The sequence below is a fragment of the Pyxicephalus adspersus genome, chromosome 5 (assembly GCF_032062135.1).
Source record: "Pyxicephalus adspersus chromosome 5, UCB_Pads_2.0, whole genome shotgun sequence".
NCBI classification, from domain to species: Eukaryota; Metazoa; Chordata; class Amphibia; order Anura; family Pyxicephalidae; genus Pyxicephalus; species Pyxicephalus adspersus.
This window is the reverse complement of record NC_092862.1, coordinates 134,678,321-134,692,868: the sequence shown is the minus strand read 5'-3', so window position 1 is coordinate 134,692,868 and position 14,548 is coordinate 134,678,321. Positions and strand designations below refer to the sequence as shown.

General features: G+C 37.3%; 1 protein-coding gene across 1 annotated transcript in view; it reads left to right on the top strand.

Moving 5' to 3' along the window:
- ITGA8 (integrin subunit alpha 8) overlaps positions 1-14,548 on the top strand; it is a gene marked incomplete in the record, with an annotated part of 110,963 nt that overhangs the window by 74,823 nt on the left and 21,592 nt on the right. The window contains 4 exon segments of the mRNA XM_072413422.1: positions 1,079-1,146; positions 4,521-4,668; positions 5,378-5,454; positions 11,218-11,298. Coding sequence (XP_072269523.1) covers positions 1,079-1,146; positions 4,521-4,668; positions 5,378-5,454; positions 11,218-11,298 — 374 coding nt within the window.

Here is a 14,548-nt window from a genome sequence, read left to right as displayed (position 1 = left end):
TTTTCTGCCTTTTGTGTTGGTAAGCATGTTGTAGGCCTAGCCTATGCCCCAATGAATATATCTTATTACTATCTCAATCTTGTGCCAAACAATGTGACAAGTTCCTATAGAATGCATTAGCCTATTATGAGTACAAAACATGGCTACCCTTCAAACCAAGGGGGCTAATTTACTAAAGGAATGAAATATGTTCACATAGCAAAGTGAACTAACCTATTGCAAAGGATATTTCACACAGCATAGTAGATATGAAATGAATATGAAATGAATAAAGTTCTGCTGACTTCATCTGATAATGTGCTAGAAAAAAAGTATTTCTAAAGTTTTCCTTGTCCATGATTGGATACTCTTTGCAATGCCAACTATCAACGCATTCATTAAACTAAATGAATAATCCCATGCAATATTATAAGTCACCTTGGTAAGTGAACAGACTAGATTCCTTTAATAAATCACCAATATTTATATGAAAGAAGAATATTTTTGCCATCATTAGAACTTCCATAATCCTCAGAATAATATTTCCATGACCACTTTGGTCAACCAGGCATTTAAATGCTGCTGATTCTAAAAAAATATGTATTAGTTACTTTTTTGTAGAATTAATATACATTGCTCAAAAAGCTGAGCTATTTTGCAATCCAGTATTCACCTAATGAGCCACCATTTTCCTATTATAGATGTCCATTGTTGAAACAAACATTCCAACTAGAAATTGACAATTTTCATATTTTCGGTTGTCGAAGATGAAAGCACTGGATTGAGAACATGCTCATTGACTCATAGGGCTCTATTTTTAACCAGGTGAATATGACATTCCCCGAAACATTAATAGAGAATCTACCAGGTCCATGTGTTTCAATAACAGTAATTGATTCTCCACCAGCGAAGGTTTCAGGGAATATCAGATTACCTGCTTTATAAATAGTCCTTAGAGCCCTTAAATTGGTTTCCAAATTAAACATGAATTCATTTATTTGAGCCTAATAAACAAAGGCAATTAGATATTAGATTTTAATCAGAAAATCTGAAAAGTCAAAATTTGTTTCTTCATATTGTGTTTTTTCCTTCTGTACAGGCTCACATTCTCCTAGATTGTGGCGAAGACAATATGTGCATTCCTGACCTCAGACTCTCAGCCCGATCGTAAGTCATAATAAATAAATTTCCTTTTTGTGTACTGAATGCATGCATGAGCAAAAAATGAAGGAAAAGCCAGTACAGCTTACTCCAGACCCCAAACTGTGATGTTTGTTTTAACAGGAAATGACAGCGCTCGGAGAAATGTTAAACTAATATATACACAGAAGTGAAGTTATACTGAAATTTGTAGAACAATTCAAATTCTGATCACAAAGAAATTTCAAGGCCAAACATGTTATTTGTACAAAGAATACTTTCCTTTTTTCTTGGAAATAATTTTGCCATTGTATCTAAATATAATTTTGCAGGTCCCCTAAGGCCAGGTTGGTGTTTGTAGGCCTAAATAAATGTATGTAGGACAAGCCAAAACCCCCGACAAAGCAAAAAGAATAAAAGTATCCTAAAGCTAAAGCTGATTTGTTGAAGTTTCCGGAGGCCTACTGTATATATTTAACTGTAATTGTGATTGTTTGTGTATGTCAGTTAAACACAGCCCGACAGAGCACTGTCTCCAGAAGGAATTTATCTTCATACGCACTTAATTAGGAAGGCTTAATTCCCACTAAATATTATCATTTGGTGTGGCAGACTACAAATGATTACTTTGTAATACCCATTATTTGTTCTATATACTGTGATTATTGAGTATATTGATGCAAGCTATAAGATGTTAGCTGGGCTGTATGAGTCAGTAGATGGTTACAATCAGGCTGTTTCCTGATTTAAATTAACGTTTGAATACAAAAGGATGTGTCTATTTACAAGGCATAAAGACATTCAGGTTATTTTTTGGTTGTCATCCACTGCAATCCACCCACATGCACAAAGTAAACTGTTTTGTCCAGGAAATAAGTTAAAGTTATTTCCTGAAATGAAATTTGAGAGAATCAAAATTGAGTGTTCAAAGTTTGCTTAGTTTACTATTATGTGAGGTTGATCAAACCCAAGGTAAAGGTTTCTAATATTGTAGGTATTTTAGAAAAAAATATAATATAATACAGTATATATATATATTTATATATATATATATTTAAATATTTTAAGTGTTATCTTGCCTTTAAATGTTGGGCAGTGTATAGATGTTTATACATTCTTTTGGAGAAGTAAGCTTACCCCATGGAAATTGATTTGATCAGGTAGACATCAGCTCTTCATTTAAATAGTGATTACAAATAAAGGAGATATACCTGAACAAATGCCACAGAAAGTTGTTTGCTGTATCCTTTCCTATAATCTAAATGAATGAAAATTCATACTTGCAAAAAGTCATCACAACCCAACAATAACCACCTCTTTAAACCTGTAAAATTAGAATCAGATGTTCTAGATTAAGTTCCAGCAATAAGAACCTTCTGAAACAGTTTGCTGGTGGAACCTACCATATTTAAAACCTTAGATATCTAGAATTGAGTGTTCTCTTTGCATTTATGCAGTATGTATATTGTATGTGGTGTCATCATGCCAAGATCAAAAGAGCTCATCAGAATGAAGGTTGTCGATGCCTTGAGTCTAGCAAGCCATTGATTTGAAATCAAATATTCTGCAAATAGGGCTCACTGTGTTTGATACTTAAAGACTTTCCAGGATTCCCAGCATTTCATTATGAAATCTAAAGCTCTCTCTTGCAACAGTTGGTGTCAGACATCATGCATCTGCATTTAGAAAGATATTGTCTTTTTTTACCTTGTACAGTCGTTGTTTTCTTAGAAGAACATTAGAACAAGACCACAGTTTTCCATTGAACAAATAAGCAAAACAATCGGCTGTGGACTGCTAAATCAAAGATAAAGTTGTTTGGCAACAGTTACAGTAGGCATGTCTGGCACAAACTAAAGGCCACTTTTTAGAAAAGAAAAATCTCATACCAACTGTAAAGTATGGTGGTGGAAATGCCATGGTTCAGAGTTTTTTAGTTACTTTTGAGCCTGGCCAGCTTGCATTCACTAAGTTTACTGTAAATTCTGCATCAAATCAAAGTGTGCTGGAATCATATTAGCGAAGCCTCCAAGGAATGACTCAAAAAGAAGAAATGGTAATATGGACTGGCATTAACATGTTAAGGGATTTGAAATTGAGAGAATTTTGCATAAATTACTAGTCAAAATAGTTCTTGTAAATAATGTCAGACTGGTGAGCAGTCATACAAAATCCTTACAAGAAGTCATTTCTGCTAAAGGAGTTAGTACTGAGGACAAGGGTGCACTTACTTTTGCCACAGCACACTATTTCTTCTATTGATCTTTTTGAAAACAATTTGAAAAGACAAATTTTCATTGTAATTTATGCAATGACCACATATCATCTTTATCTATAGGCCCTGTTTGCATTTAGATGAATCAAATGGTTGCTTGTTCAAATATGTTGAAAATATGTACATTTCCAATTCTTTAAATGTCTGTGTTGTGTGCTTTGATTATGCTAACTCTGTTCGTAAAGAATGATGATCACTTTGCAATAAGTTAGGAGTTGGCTATTGGGGCATAAAGCAATTATTCGAATAGCTGTGAATGAAGAATAAATCCCCGACATATTTTTTTCTAAGATGAAAGGTATCTGGTTTGGAGGAGCACTGCACTTTAGTTTGTCAGAGGGGTTCTTTTACTATGAGCTGACTATAGCCCCTAGCTGTGTGCACCCAATCCCTGCTCCATTGTGCCATGGTGTCCACACCTTTCTCAATGGTAGTCAGGACCATGGAGGTTGGTGCGTTGAGATTTTATCACCAATTTCTCAAAAAGGGAATTGGTTAAAATAAAATCGTTGCATTGGTTGTTATATGAAATTGCTCATGTTTAGGCAAATAATCTGCTGTTTTTTTCTGCAATTTCCAGAATATGAGCAATGCTATTATTCATCGTGAGTCACTGCAGAACCCCCATGGTTAAGAAATTGTTTGGAGCATGCCATACTGTCTTCAATACAAAAGGATTAAAATGATGAGAAGTGTAATTTTAATCATTTTGAATTTGCAGCTTTCATAAAATAATACCTGGAGATGAAGGAGCTTCATGCGCTGACAGCACAATGTTCGATTCTCCAATTTGCGATCTTGTGTTGCCACCCTGGTAGAAATAATTTCAACTTACAATAAGCAGCTGGATCCACTGTTATTATTATCAGGAAACCAGTCTAGAGCATTGTTTTGCTGCAAGAAATCAGCAGCCTTGAAATGCCAAAACAATGAAAATAAGTCTTTAAAGAAACATTGCACACTCAGGATCATTTGTAGGTTACATTTAATTTACGCTATAGGAAAAAATACATTGTGGATCCAGAAAGAAATGATCACTCCAAGCACTGGAGTTTATTTTAAATTGGCAGTTAGAAGTTCTTTTTCTTTTCACATTATTATACTTTCTTAATCTTCATTTTTATAGGGATAAGAAACAAATAATTATAGGAGATGAAAACCCCATCCTGTTAACTATAAACGCACGGAATGATGGCGAAGGGGCTTACGAAGCCGAACTCCATGTAAATGTACCTGCGGAGGCAGATTATATAGGCATCGAACGACACATGGAGGTGAGTGGTACATGGTGCCGATCAGCTGAATGGATCGCCTACCTGATGAATTAAAATCTGAGGAGGCTTAAGAGCTGCATGCGGAGCTGCAGGTTACCGACCCCTGCCGATGAGGATTAGGCCAGGGCCATTAGGTCAGAACGGACTACTGGCTAGGCCGTATCTGGCCTAAAGGCCAAAGTTTGCTGACCCCTGATCTAGCCTAAAGCCACCAGTCAGATACTTCCTATTAGCCCTGACCATCTAATACTTACAAATATGTTGCAGCAATTTTTCACTTTATTAAAGTTGTGTTAGCTAAAACTTTATTTTCAAAACTTTTATTTTATGGTCTGTATTGGTTCATCTCCTCCACCATTGTACTTGGTCTTACAAAATCGCCTCATCCGTGCCCTGAACCAAGAGCTAAAATAGTTAATTTCGGCAATTCACTAGGTCATACTGGCATTGCCAATTTGCCAGGCCTATTGTTTCTTAGTAAAAAATATATTGCTCTTTGGAAAATGAGAAACATTGGATCTGTTTGAGTATTGATGTCTCTACTGTACATAGCCAACTGTACATACAGTTATTCCCCCTGGACAGATCTACATTTTCCATGCATGTCTCAGTGATAGAATCATTAGTTTGTACTGTTGAAGGACTTGGAGCCCTGGTAAAACACCTACCATGTAAAGATCCTGATCTTTACCTCTCTGATCTCTTTTAGCTCTCCCTCGGTCTGAGATTTAATGTCCAGAGGTTAGAAAATTCAGACAGCATCAACTTTGCTCTATACGTGAAAAGGTAAGTTGTGTAATAAATGTAAAACACTCACAATTTAAATTACTCTACAGCATTTGCTGTTCAATATAGCAGGAAGAGTGGCAGCTGTAAAACTTTGTCTCCCCTTGTTATGCGGCCATATAGAGGTGGATCATAGGAGTCTGTGCATTATTTTCCATGTGGAACAGTTTCTGTAAATGTATTTAACAGTTTGACAAAAAGTTTGTGAAGTTTATCCCAAAGCAATTTAAGTAGACACGTGTGGAACATGGGAGTTTATTGTTGTTTACTTGTTGGCTGACATGGAGCTTAAAAAGGTATTTATATATACCATGTTTGTAGGACATAGTGACAATGAACCTGATTTATTAAAGCCCTTCAAGACTGGAGAAGATTTTTGTCTTGGGAGAACCTGGGTGATCCACCATACCTGAAATTTATTATTGCAAATAAATTGCTATTTGTTGGAAAAGGTTTTCAATCCTGGACCAGATCTATACCAGGTTTGCTGGATCACCCAAGTTCATCTATGATAGTCTACCTTCTCCAGTGAAGAGCTTCTCCTTTTGAAGAGCTTTAATAATTAGGCCCATTATACTCCTTGTTAGATGCTCCCTCACAGCACCTTGGTTCTCTGCGGTGACATCAGTCCAATGGTCATGTGACACCACTCAGTCCTAGTGATTGCCTTGGCATTGTCACATAGAGGAAAAAGGAATCCAGGTAAGGTGAGTATAAAGTGGCCAAGAGACTATTTATTATAGACACATTAGTACTTTCGTGAAGTCATCTTTTCCAGCATGTGCAAGGTCAAAATGTTCCTTTTTTTTAATATTAATATTATCAATGTTAATAAACAGTATTTATATAGAACCAACATAATATGCAGCGCTGTACATTAAATAGGGATTGCAAATGACTGACAGATACAGAGGAAAAGGAGAGAACCCTGCCCGGAAGAGCTTACAATCTTACAAAGAGACTTTAAAAAAAAAAAAAGGAAAAATGCCCCCAAATTATCGGAATTGTACTATTTTGTATCCGATTCTTTCCAACACTACATTTTCCCACTAGCAGCTCAATAGTAAAAACTGTGACCTTTAAATCTGGCAAAAACAGATATAACTATTGGGAAAGTCCAAATATTATCAAGATAGCTGAGAAGGAAATCTCATGGAAGTGCTGAAGGGAAGGAAGTGGTGACACAGAAGGGTTATTATCACAACATGATGACCTTGAAGTCATATGTCATAATCTCCACCATGTTTTTTCAATGAAAAAAGATCATCCATCTCCCAAGAAAATCTGGCATATTATTAATGAGGCTGACACGCATGGATGTTCCTTGTTTGCTGCAGAGGGGGACAGGAAGTTGTGATAGGAGCCAGGAGGCCAAAAGATCAGATACATTGTGTGACCAGCACCAGTATTTCTCTCATATGTTATTTTGTGTCAATTGTGGAAGATTTATGAGTCTGATCTCCACTCCCACCAGTGGTACTACTGGAGGGGGATCAGGGCTCCGGTCAGCTTCTTCTAACCTACAACTGCCTAAAGGGACAATGCAGAGCCTTTTAAGTGTCTATTATAATCTAATTTTTATAGCGTGTTTAAGAGTATTCTTTTCTGTGACTTATTTTCTATACTTGGTTGTTTAACCCATGCTTGGTCATTGCTCTGATAAATTAATGAAGATTTCCCATAATTAATAAGGATTATTTCCTATATACTTTTTACCAGTGGATAAACACCAGAGTATGGTTGTAAAATGTAGTTAGTTGTTCTAATCATCAATCAAAAGTGTACATAATAGATTTTTTTTAAAAGCTGATCTCCAAACAGCTTTACCTTCTCACCAATCCAACCCAACTCTGCAAATTTTTTTTTCTTTCTTGTAAAGAAAGATATAAATACCTAGGCCTATGGGTCCATACCTTGCACTGATGTCACTGCTGCAGACTTCTCTGCTAAATCCTTGGAGGACCCCACCGCTGGACAGGGAACGGAAAGTGTTCATGCCAGGTTAATGACATGGACACCCACAGAAGGATCTCACTTCCTGTGAACAGAAGATTAGGGAAGATTAAGGACAGGAGTATCATATGACTAATAATTCTAGATAAGTAAAAAGGACATTTCGATTTTTTTGTAATGCCAGCAGTCAGGTATTGATGTTTGGGGTGAGATGGAGGAGCACGAAGTTAGATTCTTTGTCATGATTGCATGCTCTGTGCAAGAGAGATTCAGCCCTCAACTCATTTTATAGGGTCGCTGCACATATATTTTAAATGGGGGTTAAAAGTAATCCTCATTTAATAAAATGCTTTGCTTTGGATAAAGTGGGAAAGGCTTAAAGCTCATGCCAATGATACTATTCTATCTATTGCCCCAAAAGACTTACCCTCACTTCCTATTCAGCTGACAACAGCTTGACCAGAAAAGAAAAAACTTCTACAGGGACACAGATGGAAAAACATCTTCCTGGGGTCCTAGCCTTTACCTACACTACTACAAAAGAGCATTTTTATTTGGTTGTGTGTTGCTGTTGGGAGAGTTATTAAAATATTGTCAGCAGGAAAGTAAAAGATGGTAACTCTCGTTCCAAAGAGCTGACAAAGGTTCTAACCATTCCCCATTTTATCCAAAGTGCAGACACAATTTTTGGCAGGGCCTACAGTTTAAAGTGGAAGGAAAGTCCAAGTTTTAACATGGCGATTCAGGCAGGTGGTTATTGCAGAAAAGGACAGACAATGTCCCTTCTGCAAAAATTATTCTTACCTGCCTAATTGCTGCCCAGCTGTCAAAGTTTGCTGAGCTGGGCATGCGTTGGCTGCATGAGAAACCTAGGTTCCCTTGCACATGGCAGGAATGCGTGAACTTCAAGTCATTGTCAATGAATGAGCTACGTCAATGAATGAGAGTCAATTATTGGACCATGTCTTCCCAGCATGGGCAATCAAGATGGTAAAAGATCGTCTTTAGAAATCAAAGAAGGAAGATAGTGGTGGCATGGTGCGATGCAATGGAGTAATGGCGGGTTTAAGTAACTGCTGGACCACACAACATGCCATTACTTCCAGTTACATAAAAACATACCAACTCTGACTGTAAAAAATTATGGAGGGAGCTTAAAATGTTTATCTGTCGCTTTAAATTCTTATGTTTGGGGCCTATAGACATAAAGTCCCATTTCTTGCCTCATCATGCCTTGACAATTCCTGAAAATGTATCACAAATCACATAAAACACACTGCTCCTTTAGATCTAATGATCCTAAAGAGAAACCAGCTAAAAATAGTACATGGAATTAATTTGCTTCATCAAAATAATTTAGATATTTTCCACTGTGAGCCGATAACGTCCGAAAACTTGTTTGTTTTGCGTTCTTTCAAACCGCATTCCGCCAGATTACATGCTTGTTATTACAAAACACGCCAAGGGTTCCAGAAAAACGTCAGTGTATTTGTAGCAAATGTTCTGCAGCCATAGACTCTCGTGAAGAATGTTGGGATGGAAAATACAAAAAGAATAGAAACAATCTGACAAGTGTGGATAATGGTCAGATCACATCACAAGTTTGGCAGCAACCTCGCCTGTGTGCAGGATAACAAGATCCTAATTAGTTTATTGCAAAATCTGTTGTTCATTCAAGTGATGAATTGAGAATCTGGAGCTGAAGTAGAATTCTTTGAATTTGTTTATTTAACAATTCTAATTTATTTATATAAGGGAAAAAAATATATTTTTTTCCTCTTGTCTGAAACAGATAGTCTACATACGAGTAGTTGAAATGTTGAAATTTAACAGCTTAAGTTTAGGGTTGTCCTGATATACCTGGCACAGATCTGGGCTGGAGATTTGAAGGAACTTCTTGGGGGTGGGGGGGGGGGGGTCATTAAGGAATTATTTTTAGTTTTCCCCCACTTTGCTTAATTTTGCTATATTGCCTAAAATTTTCTCCTTCTATTCACTAATTTAATGAAATTGTTGGATTTTGTACAATTTATGTTAATTTATGTAAATTTATGTTTATATAATAATAATATTGTACTATTCTATTCTTTTTATTTATTGTGGTTTGTACAGTAAAAATGTCGTTAAAATGTTGGGTTTAGCAGCTCATGGTCAGTGTTGGCTTGACAGCCATAATTTTTTATTTCCCCATGCTAAGGGCTTGTTTTTTTTAAGTCAGGGAATCAGACATTCTCTCAAACATTCCCTTGTGGGAATCAGCTACGTCCATGCGTTTTAATGTCACTAACTGATTCCCTGTTTTATAAATAGAGCCCTAAGTTGTTGCAAATTTTCTCCTGATGTTCACTAATTGAACTTATTATTAATATTATTATTATTAATAAACAGGATTTATATAGCGCCAACATATTACGCAGCGCTGTACAATATTTAGGGATTGCAAATGACAGACTAATACAGACAGTGATACAGGAGGGGAGGACCCTGCCCCGAAGGGCTTGCAATCTAGTAGAGTTAAAGAAGGGTGTAAGGAAAATGAATTTTTTTAGAATTTTATTTGTAGACCCGACATCAGACAGTTTGGTGCATTCATGCTTTGTTATGGGTAAATGTAAACAGATCACTGTATGCCCTCTTCAATTGTAGGGTCATTTCGCAATGGAAGCGATTGGGAATCACTTTTTGCACAACGCTACACATGGTTGCAGCAAATCATAGTGTGGTTCCCAAAATTGAAAACTCACTTTAGGTCAAGTGGTTGCAGCTGGAAGACAACTGCATGCAAAAATGGTTACTGGTGGTGCAGGTGGCTTTTCCACCATGGGACCTGAAATCTGCTTTTCTCCCAAAAAAAGCTTCATCTTTGTTCCGGCATCAAGTAGGTTTAGCATCTTCTTCTTGGAGTGATATATTTGCTCAGAGATGACAACATAAGGTTTATTTATAAAGTATTGAGTCTGACATTCACTATTTAGTCTGACATTCAAATGTTATCCGGTGGAGGATCTTCCAGACCCATGTATATGTAAAGGCACCTATTTACTGTCTCCCAGATAGAGTTTAGTGAATGTCAGATTCACTGTTTATAAATAGATCTCAGTCATGTAAATTCTTGTGCATACACAGTTCTTAACTGTGTTCAAAAAGGTGCGACAGGAACCCCCTACTTGGAGAATCGACTCTACTGTAGGTTTAAAAGGTTGCAGTCTGGGAAGCGGGATTAGGTATGTGCTATAGGTAATAGGTAAATGCTTCCTTTTACCTTCAGCAGACTGAGCACACCAAAGTGGCTTAGATGTATGCAAGTCTAGGAAAATGCAAAGCAGCTTATAGTGATGATACAGCTTAAGGTCAAATGCAGGTCAGGTCATGCTGAGGGTGTGTTCATGACCGAACTGTGCCTCCTCGAGACTGCAGGTCTGGCAGTGTCCTGGCACGGACATCTGGGTTGTGAAACTGACTGCAGAATTACAGATCCTTGGCAGATAAAAAATCTTTTATGTACTGTAAGTATTTTATATGATATGTGTATATATCTGTGTGATAAAGAAAAAAAAGTCACGATTTTGAGTTTTGGAAACTTCATGGCCAGGAGCTTTACAATTCAAGCTGCTTAGGCACCTTGGTGTTTTTTTATCGCAGATTAAACAAAAAAAAGCTGTTTGAGAACACTGAATGATGTGTTATACACAAAGGATTTCAGTCTGGGAATCTACAGAATGTGAAGAGAAATCACTAAATAGATACACATTATACATTTATTTGTCAATGCTTGTGATTTATATTTGTTTTTTGTCTTGTCTTTTACAGTTCAAACAAGGACAATCCCCACAGTAACTATGTTAGCGTGGAGATTCCCATAAGTGCCATGGCCCAGGTTGAGATCAGAGGGTAAGTATGTCACCTTTGTGTTTTACTGTATCCATTGGATTTTTAGTATGTTACATAAATTGCAGATAAGTATGTTTAAATACAGCTTTACACAATGCATAATTTTTTGCCATCTAAGTATTCCACTGGGAAGATTTTCTTTCTATTTCTATCCTGTAGATGTACCAGGAAATGAGTCATTTTTCCAAAGTTATGGCGTCCTCTTAAAAACTGGTCATTATATAATCAGAACAATCTCTGTACAATTACCTTTAGGCTGGGTTCAGACCTGCCTCAGGAACAAGAGATCCCACACAGCTCCTGGCTGTTGGCACTTTGCCAGGAGAACACCAGGCTCCTCTACCAGCCAATAAATCAAATTATTGAATGGTGGGGTCTGAGGGCTACAAAACAAATAACAAAGAGTCTTATATGGGCCAAAGGCTGCAGGTTGGGCTACAAGGATTTACATCTTGGTGTTCACAATCTCCATAATTCCTATAGCTAAATAAAAAGTGTCTTCTTGTAAAACCCATAGTTGTTTGGTAATTCGTCACAGTAAAACTTCACAGTATTAAATGTTTATTTGTAAAAGATTGTAAGAAGGCTATAACAGAGCTAAAACATTTTTGAAAAAACCTAAAAAACAAATAAAATGCCCCAAAACCATCATAGCTTGGCTATAACATTTGAGCATAGGTTTATAGCTCTCATCTCAGTCCAGCAAACCTCAGTCCAAAGCTCGATTCAAGCCTTCTGGCCTGTTCCCACCAAACTAAGGACAAATGTTGGGTATTTAATAAGCTCCGATTCAAATTTACCTAAGAAGAACAGGATTTGTCCAATTTTAGCATTATTCATGGTTTCAAGGCACGTCTTATAAAAATTAAATAAGGGATCAAATCCCTTAAAACGCAGGCTAATGAGATTTACCTAACAGGATATAGGTCCCAGAAATATCAGTCAGCATCCCGTTTGATAGCATAAGCAGGCTCCTGGAGGACTGCGTCTGCTTATTCTCCCCTCTCGGTAGACCGCCAGATCCTTGGACTGTGGTGACCTCCTAAAACGTGTAGCAAATCCAGACAGTATGCACTGACATCACTTACATTAAAATGAAACAGGTTCTCCGTTCCCTGGAGGGGAATAAAATTGGAGACTTCTGTAGCTAGAAAGAGAAGAGCATTCTGAGAATACTTAGAGGAGTCGAGGAGCTGGCTACGTTTTATGTTGTTTTATTGTTTTTAAACTTGTATCGTCTCTCCGTTTTCCCAATAAAATGGGGGCATTGATACATCTTGTAGGCTAATATAAAACACTAGATGTATCTAAGATGTAAAATGCAGTGAGGGAAATAATAGGTATCCCCTGGATAGTTAAAAAGAGGAGCAATTAAAATAACGAACTGCAACTCATTAACTGGTTTACATACTTCTTTTGCAAGAGCTTTTATGAGGCTTCCTGTCCTGGTGAGACCCTGAGAGTCAGAGTACATCAAGGCATCGATGAGACAGAAAGTTAAGGATATTCTAACCAACAAGCATGTAGATCATTTGACCAGTTCTTTACCTTTGTTCTTTTAAACCTTTGCTGGCATTGTCCATAGGTACCACACGGACATGAAACCTTTGCTGAATCTGGCTGATAATGACCAGATTAGGAGACATTCTCATTCATTTAAGGAGTGAACACCTTAGTGCAAGCTAAGGGAGGGTAACTGCCTGCCACTGGGGACAGTAAAGGTTAAGAGGGAACAGGGTGACCACTTGTTAACTGCTTTAGTTTTAGAGCTCTATCACACTTGCAGTGAAAAACCACACAGTTAGCAGCTCCCATGCACATGACAAACTGCTACCGTTTGCCCAAAGCAGCATATTTTAATGTGTTTGCATGCATTGTCCTTGTGGTTGTGGTGTGGTTCTTCAGAAAAGGGAAAAGCAACCACTCAGCTAGAAGTGACTTGTCACTTCCAGGAACTGCACCTCAATTCACCTCAACTGTGTGCAATTGCATGGTTTCCAACAATTCAAGTTCAGTTGAATGAGAGCAGTTGGGTACGTGGTTGTTTCTGCAGTAGAAAGGTAGTCAACTGCAAGTCTAAAATATCCCTAAGACAGAAAGTGTGTTACTGGCAGAATTAGAGTGAAATGAAAGAAAGCCTGAAAAATGAAAACTATGAAATGAAAAGTGCAGCCATGACCATGGACCAGTAAGCTGCAATATATGATGATTGGTTTGGATACATTGTGACTTCACATGCAGCATCCTTCAAACATTTTCTATACCGAATGGAACATTTTGTGCAGAGTTACCTTTTTTCTGNACGTACCATGATGGCTAACGTCATCCTATATTAGCAGAATAATTATATGCATTCCTTAATTCACAAGTACTTCCTGTTGCCTCTGCAAAACCAAGAATGTTCTGGTCCTATGGCTAGCACAGTGGCCTCACTGAGGAAGTATAGGAAGAGGAACTTAGTTATTATGGATAACAAGATACAGTTGTGTAAACTGCCGGAGAAAGGGTTTTTTTTTCGTCCTAAGATCACACAAACGGATGGCGGTTTTGGTAATAAAATCCTGTTCTCTGCCTGATGTCCTTACCCCCAAGCTTAGCTTGTATCTTGGCATCCTTCCGATGCCTGGGTTTACTTTGTATTATTATAGGACTCTCCCATGTAGCATGCAAGAAGATTTTTATATGGTGAAATCCTCTGTGAAGGTCATCTTGAGGGAGCTCTTTTTTGTCATACCTAATTTTTGAGCGATCATAGATTCAATGCTTGTATTATGCAGTATATATATATATATATATATATATATATATATATAATATATGTTTATATTAGCAAAAAATACCAGACTCTCAAATGCTGATAATCAAGGTTGGGGTGTACTTTCCGGCAGAGATCAGCATTATCAAGACATGTCTACTACCTTTCTAAGATAAAAAAGTAGGACACCATTAAGGGGACACACAATTGGCAGGTAAATCTCTCAAATGGGGCCACTGAGAGCTGTATAAACCTGGCATTGGTTATTAGAAGAAAGAAAGAAAGAAGGGTAATGAAGAAACCTTCCCTATTTTGTTCCAAACTAAGAATAAAAGTTTTGGCTTGAAAAAATCCTAGAGTCCTAATGTAGGCAAAATACATGTCTCCATCTTGCACCTAGTTGTGCAGACCATGAAGAAATAGTAGTCAGAAAATTATTTTGCCTACAGGTAGAAAAATACTACATCCTATAGATTGTTTAACTCTTCCTCAGTC